At 34.1% G+C, this 15,790-nt stretch overlaps 2 protein-coding genes across 3 annotated transcripts in view; both read left to right on the top strand.

The window, feature by feature from the left end:
• The window catches only part of LOC118185278 (uncharacterized), a 35,402-nt gene extending 29,413 nt beyond the window's left edge, over positions 1-5,989 (top strand). For both annotated transcript variants that reach the window (XM_035355120.2, XM_035355121.2), the window contains one exon: positions 5,323-5,989. In XM_035355120.2, the coding sequence (XP_035211011.1) occupies positions 5,323-5,386 (64 nt within the window). In that variant the 3' untranslated portion in view covers positions 5,387-5,989. The remainder of the gene's footprint in view (positions 1-5,322) is intronic.
• Positions 5,990-14,570: 8,581 nt separating this feature from the next.
• Positions 14,571-15,790, top strand: part of LOC118185280 (galactosylceramide sulfotransferase-like) — a 31,215-nt gene continuing 29,995 nt past the window's right edge. Inside the window, exon 1 of the mRNA XM_035355125.2 lies at positions 14,571-14,727. Coding sequence (XP_035211016.2) covers positions 14,581-14,727 — 147 coding nt within the window. The 5' untranslated portion in view covers positions 14,571-14,580. The remainder of the gene's footprint in view (positions 14,728-15,790) is intronic.

The raw sequence follows: 15,790 nt of genomic DNA on the forward strand, positions 1-15,790 counted from the left end.
TAACCCTTCTTTGTACTTGTTACTTACAAGAACTCAGCGAACAGTCGCTACACATTTCTTCAGTATTCTAGCTTCCAAGGAACTCTAGTTTAGCTAGGATATTACAACTCCTTCTAGTCTTCAAAAAGATTGTCCTCCAAAAAATAGCTTTTGAAAAACCTTCTCGCATGCTTCGTCAATGTCACTTATCCAACCAAACAGCCAGCTTTCCAGATTTTGTAATTTTATCGAACTAATAATGACTCATGTATAATGAAAGAAAAATTCGGAACATAACAATCTGCTAGTTGAAACTGCGGAAGCTGTGCGCCAACGACACTGAGACTTGAGCAACTCTGACTTCTTCTGATATCTAATTCCCTTTGTTTTCACGAAGACCAAGTTTAAATCATGTAATATATCGAGATTTTTCACAGGAATGCGGCAGACTTCAGCACCTTAAAGGAATAATTTTCTAATATGATTTATGTCCCCTCTCCCTTAGTTAATGAAGTCCGCATATTTCTCAAATCACCACATCAGAGCAAACTAAGTGATAAGAAAGATGTGCTTTCACTTGATGTGCTTACAGACCACATAGCCATAGTTTACTTAGCTTTTCCTAAAGCGGCTATTAAAGACTGTGCAGTGCACATATAGACTTATTCAAACCCTTCCACACATTATACCAGTGTATAATCTGAAAGAGGCCGACCAGTAGCACGTGGATCGAATTCCAGCGAATAGGATGACTGCATGGATGTTCTCTGGATTTTCCTATGTGCAACTTGATTACGAACCAGTTTTTCTTAGAAAAGCCTTCCCGAACTCCTTAGGCAGATAGCCTGCGTACATCGTAATCGAATAAAAGTGATCCAGTATTATACTAACCCCTACATATCTTCTAACACATAAGTTGAGGTGAAATAACTTTCGCTTATCTGTCACTCCACGAGTGAAACAGTTATTTCATTATATGTGTAAAAGGATTTCTTAGATTACATATTCGTAAATTTTATCAAATTAATAATAAGTTATAATTTCACGACATATAATAACTTCTTTTATGAAATACATAAATGAAACATTCTGCATAGGTAGGAAATAATTTTAACGTGGCTGTGAGCTAAAATTCTTAAAAGCTTCCCTTATCACAACATGTTGCTGTTGTTGTCTTGTCCATGTTTCATGGAACAACAGTCGCCAGAGCCTACTACAAAGAGAGGTTGGACTTCTATTTTTCACCCCCAGTTTTAAGGAAAGCCCCCCAGACGAGGGATCCGGGGATCTCCCACTCCTCTCTTCTTCCACCAATCCACACGAGAGGACCTTTGGCTCGCTGCATATTTAGGGTGCCGCCATGGTACACCGACACAATACATTTACCAACAGCCATGTCCTCTCCGGGATTGGTAACCGGGCCCTTCGGTACTGTAGTAGACTTTCCTAACCACTACATCCCCTGGGCGACTTATCGCTACATGTCGTAATTATATATAAACACAATAAATAATATATAAATAACATGCACTTGCATGACTTAATAAAATTTTTAAAGTAAAAATATTTTATACTTTTCATCTATTTTTCATAACGATATTGAATTGCCAATGATCTGAAAGAGCGAGTATATGAATTTAATTTAGAGTAATTAATGAGTTCGGCATGAAATTTAATCGCAGGTATAACAGCTTTTGAATATTAAGCAGAAGTACATACAAGAGAAGCAAAACATGCTGTATATAAGGCTTCCTTTGCTTAAGCCATGCAAATTACAGAAACTTGCTAAATAAGCTTTTTAATGTCATGCCAGTTCTTGCTAACCAAAAATAATTTTTGTCTTACAGTGTGCTGTGTAATTGCATTCAGTACCTTTTTATTATCCTTTAATTTAACAAAAGAAGCAATATGCATGTCCCTGTCTGACGTTTCTCATTAAAATGATAAATACTCATTAAAATGATAAAATTATAAAAGTGAAAATTTTAATAACATGCATTAGGCTTTTCTCATTTATTTGTTTAAAAATAACAGTTTAATTTAATTTAGCTGAATATAAATTGATTATATAATTTTTATGCAAATAAAAACAATTTTTCTGTTTACTTTAACGGAATAATAATAAAAATAGTTTAATATAAGAATAGTGATCTGCAAATTTTCTCGACTCGAGTAACCCACAAAACTACACATTTTTATTCTTGTAAAATCCTATTCCAAGGAAAAAATATTGAACTTTTATCGATGTTGAGAATACTTTATACGAAGAATGAAAAGCAAATTATTATTTCATTATAATTTTTACTGAACAATTTAAACACAAGTTATTAAATTAAGTATAAATAGAATTAAAATTTTCAATGTAATAAAAGCAAAAGCAGTATTATTTAATAAATGATTTTAGATGTGTAATTTTGCTGTTCCTATGACATTTAAAAATTCCTTCAAATTTTTGTGGTTTCGGTTCCTAAAGGATTTCCATGCACTCCCAGAGTTCCGCGGAATACAGTTTAAAGAACCTTCCCTGGCTTAATAAATTAACATTAATATGCTAACTAAACCAACCCTTCTTATGTAAAGAAAGTAAATTTAATTGATTCATCTTAGTTGAAACAGAAATACATTTTCCATATAGTCAAATTAAATTAATTTCATTGTTTAATTTTTTATTCTTTTTGAAGAATACATGTTTCACATTTATTTTTCTAAACAAAACTACATTCCTTTCTGCAAATGAAATGCAAAACATGCATTCTTCAAACGATTGTTATTGAAATGAACTTCTATAAAAAGAAAAGAAAAATTAATTATTCATTGAAATAAATTTCTATAAAGAAAGAAAATTTAACTTTTTACATTATGACAAATACATACAAATAGACTGCAGAGAAAAACACAAATTCTGGATTTCTGGAAATTTGTGGCCTCCATTATTTTCGATAATGAAGTTTTACTCTCTTTCTCAATTAAAAATGCAATTAACATGAAATCAGTTACAATAGAATATTCATTTTATTTTATTCTCATAAAATGCACAAATATTCTACAAATAAATCTTTTCGTAAAACGCAAAGAAAATGATTTATTAGATTTCATCAAGAGAAAATAATACAGTTCTTGTTCACGATTTTTCACAGAATCGAAAGCTATTTGCAAGGAAATTGTCTCTAAATCCAAAATGACTTTCGTAATGATTATATCGTCTGCCTTTGATATCTTCTCAGAATAACTGCAGAACTGGAGGATTGTTGCTTCTTTTGTTGTTAATGGTTCCAAGAAATTTTGAAATGTGAAGCATGTGTGTTGCCTTTGTTTAGAATTCTACATTTCCCCACTTCTCGCGTTTTATCGATAGTGTGATTAAGGCAACAGAGGTAAGCGGATGATTGTCAAAAGATGGTCTTTTAATGACCAAAGAAGTTAGAAACCTTTAAAAAAAGTGAAGTCTGCCATTAGTCGCGATTATATATCGATATTTAGACGCCACTAGAAGCGCCATTTGATATCCGATGACGAATATCGATTCATATTTTGGGAAGTTGTAAGGTGTAAAATAAAGTTCAGTATACAGAGATACCTCCTTTCAATTGATCTTTGCTAATATTGCGTATATTTAGAAATCAAAAGTTGATGACAATCCTGCGTCAAGTTGATTCATCTGTGATGTTTTGCATACTACATTTCTTGCTTATACTTTGCATGCTACATTTCCTGTATGACAATCTGATAATTCCCTGATTATTTCAAATTTTTCTTTTGTTATTATATTAAATTTAAATAATGGTCTAACATAAAAGAATTCTGATTGTGGCCATGTATTTACCTTTAAATCTTCAAAATGCTATACTCATAATACTGAGTCTGTTATTTTAGTCTTTTTAAGTCTATAATTTAATTTGTTTATTGTTAAAATTCTTTATCGCATAAATACTTTCTTAGAATATGCGAATAAACTTTATACATTTAATACGTAAACAGGTATTTAAACTGCAAAAAATTTCTTCATTATTTAGTTCAAATTGGAATCAATAAAAATATAATCATTTTGAAATTCTCAATCGAACAGAAAAGCTCCAGTTTCTTGTTCTTGAAAAAATGCTACAAGGGTTTATCCGTAAAGAAAGATTAAAAACCAACTGTTAAATACAAAGCCCCAAACTGGACTCCTTACACTAAACGGTTGATAGACTTGAAACACTAACGAAAAACTCTCGAATACTATTTTAGAGCGCGTGAACTCCCAAATGATAAGAAAATGTAAACATAGCTTTATAATGGGTCGTACTGTGTTAGGTAAACCTAATATTTAAATGCACTGGACAGAATAAACTTGCGTCTCGATTTTTTTGCGATATTTGCAGGCGGTGTTAACATATTTTTAGAACTATTTCGAGGCCGTTTAATTAATGCTAAATTGTAAACAGGATTTTTTTTTAAATTTTTGATCTTTTGTTTGAAACTATAGGCCTGTGATTTATGCTTTGGATGATTTACTCTTGTTACCAAAGATTTAACTTTTGAAACATTAGAAACAGTACGTACCTTTTTCGAGTGTATGTTAGGAGTCATTTTCTAGGAAGAAGTGATGATTTGTGGTTTTCCCCTTTCAGATTAATAATGCTGCTCATTTTGCGACTAGAAGTTTTAATACCATGCATTTCACAACGTTTTTGAAGTATGTAATAGGATTATTTCTTTTCGAAAAGCACAAACACTTATCCTTCAATCCACAGCTGCTTTACATGCGACATTTTGAAAGAAGAATAGATTTAAGAGTAGCATACGATATTTCTCATTTCAAATAACAAGTTGCAGTGAGCACCTTCTGTATTTGAACGTATGGAATCTACCCGCAGTAATTTAAGGTATGCCTGTAATTCATAATCTCATCAAAATTTCATAAAGCTATGAAAACTATATTTAATAAAGGAAAAATATCTTATATCATGACAGAAGAAATAAATAACTGCTAATGATTGCTAATGTATGTCTCTCATTTTTAGAACAACGGTTTCCAGCCCGTAGTAAAATACGAAATTTAAGATCATGTGGCAAAGATTAGCTTCTGTGTTTCCATAGCGTGTCATGAGTTGTCTCGCAGTCTGTTACTATAGTGCGAACACTGAAGCGGGTATGAATGTTGGTTAAACATTTCTTGAGAGCGGGAAAAGGCTTAAGTATTGAGTGAGAGTATTGCTTTAGAAAACATATGTTTAAATTCACTCGACAGCTTTAATCATCATGGTAATTGCTAAAGAACTATATAAAAATTATCTGTGATTTAAAAGCAACAACCTGCAACAAATGGTTTAGTTTTTAATAATGGAATTGTCTTTTTTGCAGAATCAGCGAAGAACTGGTCAACAGCTGCTTCACTTATAGATCCCTCCATCGACCCCGTGTATAACCAATATATAGTTATTGGCGTCGCTTCTTTCTTTTCCTTCGTGCTCTTTGCTATTGTTGGATTTCTCATTATTAGGTGGCTGAAGATACCCTACAAATACGATATTGGACAGAATGTTGAGACTTGCACTGAAAGCGAGGATGAAGTATTGCTTGATGATAGTGATGATGAGTTATGGCCTCAGTTTCAATCCTCACAGTTACAAGTCAAAGAGCCATTTCAAGGACAACCATCAGCCTTTCAGAATATGCCTGAATATGATTGCAGATCTTTGGATGCTGAACTTGATGGAAGCGAAGAGCTTGAGAAAGTTCTAGACAGTTTTCCTCGAGTTGTTATATCACAGAACTCTAGAACCTTTCGTTCGAATTCCTTGTGGAGGTAGCACAAATTCATATTTCCGAAAATTTGATGTATATTGTTCAGAAATTATGTGAAAAAGTTAAACTATTTTACACTTTGCCACTGTTCGAATATTACATGACTATATATTTTGAAAACCATCACAAAGGACTCTTACATTATCATCCGTTATTTATTTTAGAATGTTGTGTTACTTTGTATTGTCCTGTATTCTTCAATAAAGTGTACTTTTATTTAAAATGATGAACATAAATGGCAAAAATAAATAAACATACAGATAGTTGATGCACTTTAAATGTAGAATGCAGTGTTTCAGCATTTTGAAATGCATACTGATATACTTATCGAAATTTGCTTTATTTTATCTACTTTACATGGTTTTAATAAGTAATGAAACAACATTATTTAAATTTTAAAACATGAAATTAAATGATAATTATTGATTTTCGTTCGTATAGTAAGAAAATTACCGAATAAAAATTCAATCTGAGCATTAATATTTGATGCAAATCCTGTTACTTTCAAATAATAATTAATTCATTTCTTGAATTAAAGCAAGCTATTAAAGCTTGCTAAGAGTTGAATCCAATTAAAACAAGCTATGTATAAACCTAGAAACACGTTTAAAATTGTTAATGCTAATTCAGATACATAAGCTAAAAAATCATTGCACTCACTATCTGTATTTAAGATGTGTATCAATTACATTGTTTATTGATAGCTATAATTTGCCTAAGAATGCAAGATATGACGATAAATGACTACAAAGTTCAAGATTTGAATTCAAAAATCTTCCGTACATACATTTTAATAAAAAGTGGATACTTTCCCGGATTTTATATAATAAATTAATTTAATCCTACTTTTAGACTAATCGACACTTAAACGCATTTCTTCTATATTATTAGATAATCTGAAATGATCGAATTTAAACTTACTAAAAAATAAATAATTCACTTGAATTAGCAGAATTTATACCATTTTATAAAGCTTGCAGTGTATCATTTAATTTCTTAACCCTTTATTTTAAGTACCTTACCTTTCAACCTTCATTTCATTTCCCTTACAGAATGCAAGTTTCCAGCACGCTAGATATTCAATTTAGGCAAGACGAAAGACGTATTTAAAGGAAGATTTTGGAGGGTAAAATCAGAGCGTGTTCCGCCTGTTTGAAGACAACATTGCTAACTTGATTTCTCTAGCGATTAGCATGCTGCTGCGTTAAGTTATTCATGCCATTAAGCTCGTTTACGCCGGCTTCGAGTCACAGCCAGCTTGCGCGATAGTTAAGCTGTTAAGCCGCTAGGCTATACTTAACTTCATCAATTTTAAGTTATTGATTACCTTTAAATTTAAGCAAAAATTGTTGTCTAAGATAAAAAATGGTTGATTCCGACAGTTAAGTTGCAGTTAATGCCGACCGTTAAACTTTATTTGAATTAATGAAGATATACCGTTCTACTGATTTTGTAGTATTATAAGAGACTTGGTGGTGAATCACTAAAGAATCTTCAGCGTCGTGTACATTTTGCGATAGATAAGAATACACAACATTATAAGCTTCCTAAAATTTTTGATATGTGTTTGAAAAAAATAATCAAATAAATCCATTGAAAATTTGGAAACCTATTTGAAATTGTTTCCTATCTTCTTCAAAGCGCAGCCCTCTTCTGCATTAATACACGTATCCTAACTCTTGTGCTGTGACTGGAATACTCCAATACTTCCTATAAGTCTTTTAATTTAGCGCTTTTACGTGTCCAAGCCTAATTGTAGTCTAAGGACAATTAGTTCTGAGATTTCGGCCTCAGGAACAAATGTAGCTATGACTGTGACATAAAGTTACAAATCTCACTTTGGAGGATTTTAAAATCCTCAAACCAGACAGGGTACGGAAGGTTAAGAGAGAAATGCAAACAGTACTGATACTTCTTTTTAATATGAAGACAAGATGTAAGGGATTTTTCTCCCTCCGTTTCGCCCTCCGCATGCCTTAGTGGTATAATTGAAGGATCATCCAGGTAGCAGCCGAGAGATCTGGAAGTCAAATCCCGACTAGGATATTGAGAGTTTCTTCAGTTTCTTGCCTTCAATAAAGACTTAATCTATGGTACAAGGAACGCCCGAATTAAAGTGTTCTGTACAATGATTTTGCACCTCCCGGATTTAGAGACTGCGTCTTAGCCACATATGAGGAGTTTCACGTTTTTTGCTGCATACGTTCTGGATGTAACTTAAAGAACAATATAGACGGCTGACAATATAGAAGTTCGGAGCTAGAATCCAAGCGAAATCATTGTTCATTTTCACCCATTTTCTCCTCCAAAATAAACCTGATGGATGTACAAAGTGTGCACAGAGGATTCCCTCCCAACAGTCAGACATTCAATATGGTACTTTACTGAAGTTTTCTCCAGCAGTTAAGAAGGGATGTTCGTCGAAGAGATCTCAGCTGTGGAGAGATGAGAATTCATCGCTTCACCACGTAATTATACAAAGTTACAATGACTGTAAAGATGCAACCATTTTTTAAACGAAATGTGCACTGGTTTCTCATTTTCCGACTCAGTAAATTTGGAGCTCTCTGATTTTTGTTTGACTTAGATTGAAAACTAAATTTAAACCTCTGTTTTTGGTAAACGAAATTCAAGAATAACATCAGAGATTTCTAGTCATTCGAATTAAAATTTCTAATTTAAAGAACATTCCGGTGGTGGTGAAGAATGGAGATCAGCACATAAAATCACAAAGAAAATTGATTTGAAAGAAATAACCGAATTGAATTATGTTTTCTAATTTGTTTGGTCTTATCTACCCTCTTTGTAATCGATAGCTTTATTCTTCGGCAGTTGCGAGATTAATCAGTTCTTTCTTCCCAAATATGCGAGATATATCTGTAAGTCGTAAATTTGTAATATGGAGTCTGTTCGTTTGAGTCCGCTGCGGTGTGTAAATGAGAGTTGAACGCTTTGATAGCATAAAATGTTAAACTAGCATTTCTACAGTTCACATTTACAACTAGAAATGACAAAAGGTGCCTCTTATTTTTTCAAAACATTGCAAAGTTTAAAAAGAAGTTATTATGATTTAGTTTCTACATATAATTATTTAACATAAATAAGAATAATTTTAGGAACAACAATTATAAATAATACAAAATTTCAATAAATAAAATTATGCGTATCTTGATTAAAACAAAATTACATATGCGAGAATTACAAATTAGTCCCTGCCTGTCTCTTCCAAAATAAAATGACCACAACTGCAAAAATATTTTTCCAGACAATCATTTAAATGCTTCTGAAATTTTAATATTGAACCGAATGATATGCTTTTATAGTTAGATGTCTTTGACATGCGACATATATGTTTTAAATCGAACGTGAAATAGTATATTTCTATATGCTACTCAAAATATGAATAATGGGAAAAGTTACCTAAATTGCATGCGATTTAAAGTCTTTCCATGAAGGGTATTTCTAAGAAAACTGCGTTCGTATTCAGTGTCAGGTCAAGTTTCGGGTTATACTGCAGGAGAAAAACAGATCTGTTAAAGTTATCTTATTTAAATTTAATTGATGCTAATCGTCCCAAATTGTGAAACTTTCTTCATCTTGTCATGCTCATATTTATTGCAATTAATGGACTGTTTAAAGTTGCAATTCTTTTAAAACTGAAAGTCAATTTATGTCAGATTTATTACGTATTAATTGATATATAAATCACCGGTTTCCAAACAGTTAGGGAACATCTCAAAAATAGCGATAACTCGTTCAAGAATAAGCCTATAAGCTATTTCTCCCGCCTTCTTAGCATGCCTTCTGGTGTACTTGGTGCGTATTCGAGATTCCCGGCGAGGGCATTGCTCATTTCTCACGTCTCCAGCACAAAAATTATCTAATATCCCTGCAGTGACGCCCGAATAATAAAAAGGTAGCGGATGATGATTCTCCACCACCAGGATTTGGCGACTGGTCGCCCCCAGTCGCTAATTCCCAGTGGCCCCAGCTAATTCCCAGTCGCCATTTAAAAGAGGAGTATATAAGGTGTTTCTGCCGCCTTCTTAGCATGCCTTGGTGGTGTAGTGATCAGCACACTCGGCGCGCATTCGAGAGGTCCAAGATTCGAGTCCTGGCGAGGGTATTGTACATTTTTCATGTCTCTTACTTCCAAATAAATCTAATGTCTCTACAAGCCAATCTCTATAAAATTTGAATATGTTGTCAAATAAGAATTGCTGAGTAAAACTGCAGTATGCAAACTAGTGGCACTGCAATCGAAATGCGTCGTCTGCGAGCAGCATAAAATTGCATGTTTCAAAGCAAACCTGGAAATTTCGCTGTGATACTGAGATGAGAAATCTGGGATAGCCAATTTGTAACAATGACCTCCAGGCATCGTTTTCCAGAAGAATGAGGAACAGTCAGACAGAAGTGGCCAGATGGACTAGTTAGTTAGTTAGTTCTAAGCACTGGCCCCCAGCCAGCCTAGCAGGCGAAACCTGCCATATGGCTATGAGGGGACAGGCCAAGCCACAAAGCATAACAAAGAAAAAGGTTAACACAACGGAAAATAATAAACTTAATAAACATCTGGTAATGAGTTCAGATCATACAATCGCACAAAACGGACATAAAAGCGGAAAAACAAACGTAAAGCAGATACATTCCAAACACTCTCGGTGAAATACAAGTAGTCTATATGTTACGGGGAAACACCGAAATCTGGAGAATGTCGACTTCCACCGGTGAATGTGAACATTCACATAGTCGCTTGGTGTATGTCCGAAATATTTTCCAAATACTCTTATTTCTGACTTGCACCGATGAATGTCGACATTCACCATGTAGTAATGGTGAATGTTGAACATATAAGTATATTATATTTCCTTCTTCGTAATTCATTTGCGAAAAAACGCACTTGAGACTCAGAATAAGAACCTAAGAACATAAGAACTTAAAACACACGGTACATTCAAAATGAGAAAGGAAAATAATAGAAGTTATAAACTTACCAAATTATGTGATTCAAATCTTATTTATTGCAACAACTTAAACTATTATGACACTTTGAATTGCACAAGAGGCCCTTGCTTTTACAACTGCATTTATTTGTGGAACACTTCCTTTTGGAATGGCAGTGTGTACATATACTCCTCTCTTTTCGACCTACACCAGAGCATATCTGTGATTGTCGACATACACCGGTGAGGGTCCGAATGTACAAGAATGTAAAGAAATATTCGATCTTTCACCGACGTATTTGGTGAATGTTGACTCTCCGGTGAAAGTCGACATCATCCAATTTCGGTCTTTCACGGTAACATATACACCTGTAGATGTGTCGTTTCCATTTCTGTGCTTTTCCTAAGTTTAAAATCTTTATAAGTTTTACTTTCAATTAGTTATTATTGTTCAAATCTTCTATATATTATCAAAATTCCCCTTAAATTTATAAGTTACTTCAATTATTTCTGTTTTCAGTACGATTTTCTGCTTTGTTATATCTCGATACCAATATTCTTCTTATTCTCATTCAGAGTTTGCATAATATCTCTTGCAAATTTTCTAAACAATTTATAGTTACTAAATAAATCCTCAAAGTTCGCAAATTTATATTTTCCTCTCACACTTCCAGTCAGGCAACAGTCCTCGACGAAATGCTTTGAATCGCCGAATTTATTACAAACTTTCCATATATCATTTGCTCGGAGGTGGAACCTTTTTGAGGAAGCAGGGATCCTTCCATGCGCAGTGAGAATTTGATTGACATCTACATCTCCTAAAATTCGCATTTTTTTGCTAATTTTTAAACATTTTAAATAGTTTTTGTTTCTTTCAGAAAAATCCCACAGATTTTTTCCAGTTTCTAATAAGCTTGTCATATATTATAGCACATGTCTTCTTTTTCGAATCTTGAATAGAAACCTTTTCAGTCCCAACCCCCAGGGCGGCATCTTTCGCTAGAGCATCCGCCCTCTCATTTCCATAATGACCAGCGTGAGCTTTGATACAATGTAAATTCAAAATATGCTTCTTTCCTAGTTCTGAATATATATGGTTGATTTCATTAACAATATTATTCTATTGAAAAGGGTGGGAGAGCGCCATAAGAGCAGCCAAGGCATCTGAGTATAAATTAATTTAATACCCCACGGATAATTTCTTTATCCAGGATAAAGCCCTTTTAATTGCCAGCAATTCTTCTTGATAAACTGAATTTCTTGGTTTTAAAGTAAACGTTTTGCAATTAATTTCAATACCGTGGGAAAATACAACGAAGGCACAGCCGACGCTCTCTGCAAACCCTGATCCATCTGTATAAATTTCAGTTTCACCAGCTGAAATATAGTCTTTATCGTAAGATATACCGTAATATTCGCTAGGATAGCTTGAACTCAGATCATTTTTAAAACAGGTCTCGCTGGTAAGAAAAGACATTTATGCTTATTTCTGCTTTTGGAAGCATCAGTTGTTGAACTTTTCAAGGACAGTCTTTTCTCAATATGATTTGTGTACACTGTTAATACCAGAACTCATTCATCTCAGAAAGTTCTCCCAAGTGGTTGATGGTAAAAAAAGAGGGGCGGGAGAACCTCGGACCACCCCCCGGGGTGTTCTCCCTCAAAATTGGGGTGGAAAGTTTAACAGTTAGCTAGGTTCAGCAATACCTCAATTACCTGTGGTACTACGGAGGTGCTGGCCTAGCTTCTACCTGTACCTGTAGTGAGAGAGGCGGTACGTCAGGCAGCAAGCCCGCAACTTCTGTCAGGAATGTTCTAAATGATCTTATAATTGCAAGTGTCCAGGCCTTCTGCAATGAGTCTAATTCCTGCCTTGTCTTGACCAGTTTCCCTGCTCGATCACCCCATGCGTCAATACCATAAAGGATTTTCGGTATAATAACATTTTTGTAAATATCCCTCAGGATAGAGCTCTTGTCAGAAATTGTGATCGGAGTATAAGTATTTTTATAATAATTTAATTTTTTTTCTATCTTTCGTTGTATTGACTTAAAATGCTCTATAAAATTCAATTTATCATCGATCACTGCACCCAGTTATTTAAACGTATTCACACATTTTTATTCTTTTTTGATCATATTTCAATCTTGGCCAGATGGGGGGTACATGTGAGTCCTTCAGAGGTTCATAGACTTTAGCAACAACTTCTAACTACAGTTTCGGCTTCCAGGAGGTTCAGCCAAGAACTACCAACCGCTACGACGAGCATTGATGACCAAAATTTGTTGTTACGCGCACGAAGGAAAAGAATCTCAGCTTCGAACCTCCCTTGCTGCAGCCACTGGAAGGTTGGTGTCGACGTCAACCGTGCGTAAAAGGTTTCACGAAGGAGGTCTGTACGCCAGGCGACCATAGCCATTTGCATGCCGCTCTCGTCACTTCATAGAGCGGAACGTTTGAAAAGAAACATTGGTTATGAAAAACAAATTATTAAGTGTACATTAATTACGTTATTTTATGCTGAAGAAGTGAAAAATAAGTTATGCCTTCGCGGGGACTCAAACCTGGACCTCTCGAATATAGGCCAAATGTGTTACCGTTACTCCACAAAGGCATGTTGGAAGGATGGAGCAATATACTTCATATAAAAAAATAGTGCCAAAAGTAACTTGCATTAATTGTAACTAAATAAAACTAATTAACATTTACTTTTTATTACGGGTTATTAAGTATAATACTGCAATAAATTCATCATTAAATTTATTACTTTATACATATTATAATAATCATAATTAAATTAATTATTTATTTTTATTATTGAAAAAATTTAGACATTTGCTTGATCACACCTATCCCTAATGCAGTAGTCTTTTTTTTTTTAATTTAATTCCTATTCAGTAAATGCATTAAGTAGTTGTGAATTTCTGAATTCTTTTCTGGACACAGACACACAGTTGATAATCGCTCTCTCTTTTCTAAAATGCAAAAAAAAAAAAAAAAAAAAAAAAAAAAAAAAAACTGAAATGTTTCAGATTTTAAATTACGTCCAAAGGGGCGTTTTTTTAACATTTTGTGTGTTACCTTTCTTTATTAAATATCATATTCCTCGCACTTAAACCATAAGATCCAGTGCAACAGCAATATCGCAAAATAGTTTTAAAACGAGCATATCTTTAGAATTTCCGATACAGAGACTCACGCGCTGGAGATAAAAATGTTTTTTCTGCACAACGTTGCCATTGCTCGCTTTGAAATCCTTGAGTTTGTTAATCAAAAATTCGTCAAAGTTTTAAAAAATAGGAAATCGATCATAAAACAAATTTCAAATTTCAAATTTGGTCTTCCACATGCTCATATTCGTTGGAGGATTACGTTATTCAAAATTCGATGACTCTATGTACCGTTGTTTTATCACAATACGAGAAATATACATACATTTATGCAGATTTTTCATTATTTAATTTCTTCAAATATAATGCAGGACTCTAACATTTTGTGGCAACAGTTTCAAAAGTGAACAGACATTTATGAGTCCGACGCAAAATGCCAAAACGAAACTAATAGTCCTTCGGGATTCAAATCCCTTTGGACTAAAAATTATTCCGCCAAGTAATCGAAATAACGCTAGTGTCAGAAGACTGTTCGCTGCATTAATAAAAAACATTCACGGTCGCACTTTCTTTCCCCACTCGGTGGGATGGGGGGATTTCTTGCGTCCAATGTGACTACTATCTCTGGGTCGTCAAGGTAATTGGCGGCATTTTTGGAGGTACTTTCTGTGCAATCGATCCAAATAGCCACACCCTCTGATGCACGTGGCAGATCATGCAGAGGTACTTTCCGAGTTCAGGCCATTTTTGCATGCTCCATGCTCAGATTGTTATTTTTAGGTAGAAAAAAGGGGCCTTTCTCTTCCGATCGTCTATCAATGAACAAAGCGAAGAAGCAGATACGTAACTGGACAGCCTTGCGCAAAAAACAAGCTGCGCTGCGCCGAGCCTATGCAGCCACAGAGGTCTGTATAAAACAATTTCTCTTTCATGCGTTATATACATATATATATATATATATGCAACACTGGACACAAAATCCTTAGCTATCACTTAAAGTGATACGGAAGTAAATTTGAAAGAGTACAATAATTGTTTTCAATAATTTTTTTTTCCAGTAAAATTTCATTTTTGTTCCAGAAAATTATTCTTTAAATTTATTAAGTTTTTCCAGACAAGAACTCAAGTATGTAACTCAGAATTTCAGTAGAAACTCATGACTATTAGTTAATAAATCACTTATTTACATTCTTCCTCGTTTAATTGTGGACTATAATTTTTTGTTCAACTATATTACTTTAAGGTTGTCTTAATAGCTATCCCAGGAAAACATTTTTAATTTTTTATCACAGAAATCGAAATATAAGAAGCAAAAAGCATTTCTTTTGCTGAATTCCCATTCCTAATTGCAATTTCTCTAGGCAAGGGTGTAGAGTCATTAGGTTATTTTTGGAGCAAGAGATAAATAAATGAGGAATGTCCTAGACGAGACTCGAACCTGGGAACCTTTCGAATATGCGTCGAGTGGGCTACCGTTACACCACGAAGGGAGGGAGAAAATACCTTATATATATACTCCCCTTTTAAAGGGCGACTGGGGATTAGAGGACACAGTCGCCAAATCCTGGTGGTGAAGAATCTTCATCCATCACTTTGTTTAATTCGGCGCTACTGTAGATCCAGTAAGTTATTTTGAAGCAGGAGACGTGAAAATGATCAATGCCCTTTCCGAAACTCGAACCTGGACCTCTCAAATCCGCGCCGAGTGTGCTACTGTTACATCACGAAGGCATGCAGGGAAGATAGTAAAAATCCTTATAAGGGTTTTTGTGATATGTAAATGGTATGTGCATATATACATTAATTTAACAGCACATGGGGGAAAGAATTCACAAAGGTTCTGTTTTTGATATCAAGTGAAGTTAGTGTTCTTTATCTTGGTTAATATGTTCAAGCATAACGACATTTCTTGTCTCTATTACCTCCTTCATAAAATAATAGCAATAATTTCTGCAGCACAGTCGTGGG

This window comes from Stegodyphus dumicola, chromosome 10, assembly GCF_044657685.1.
Source record: "Stegodyphus dumicola isolate Sdum_Otavi_A_Nest chromosome 10, ASM4465768v1".
Taxonomy (NCBI): domain Eukaryota; kingdom Metazoa; phylum Arthropoda; class Arachnida; order Araneae; family Eresidae; genus Stegodyphus; species Stegodyphus dumicola.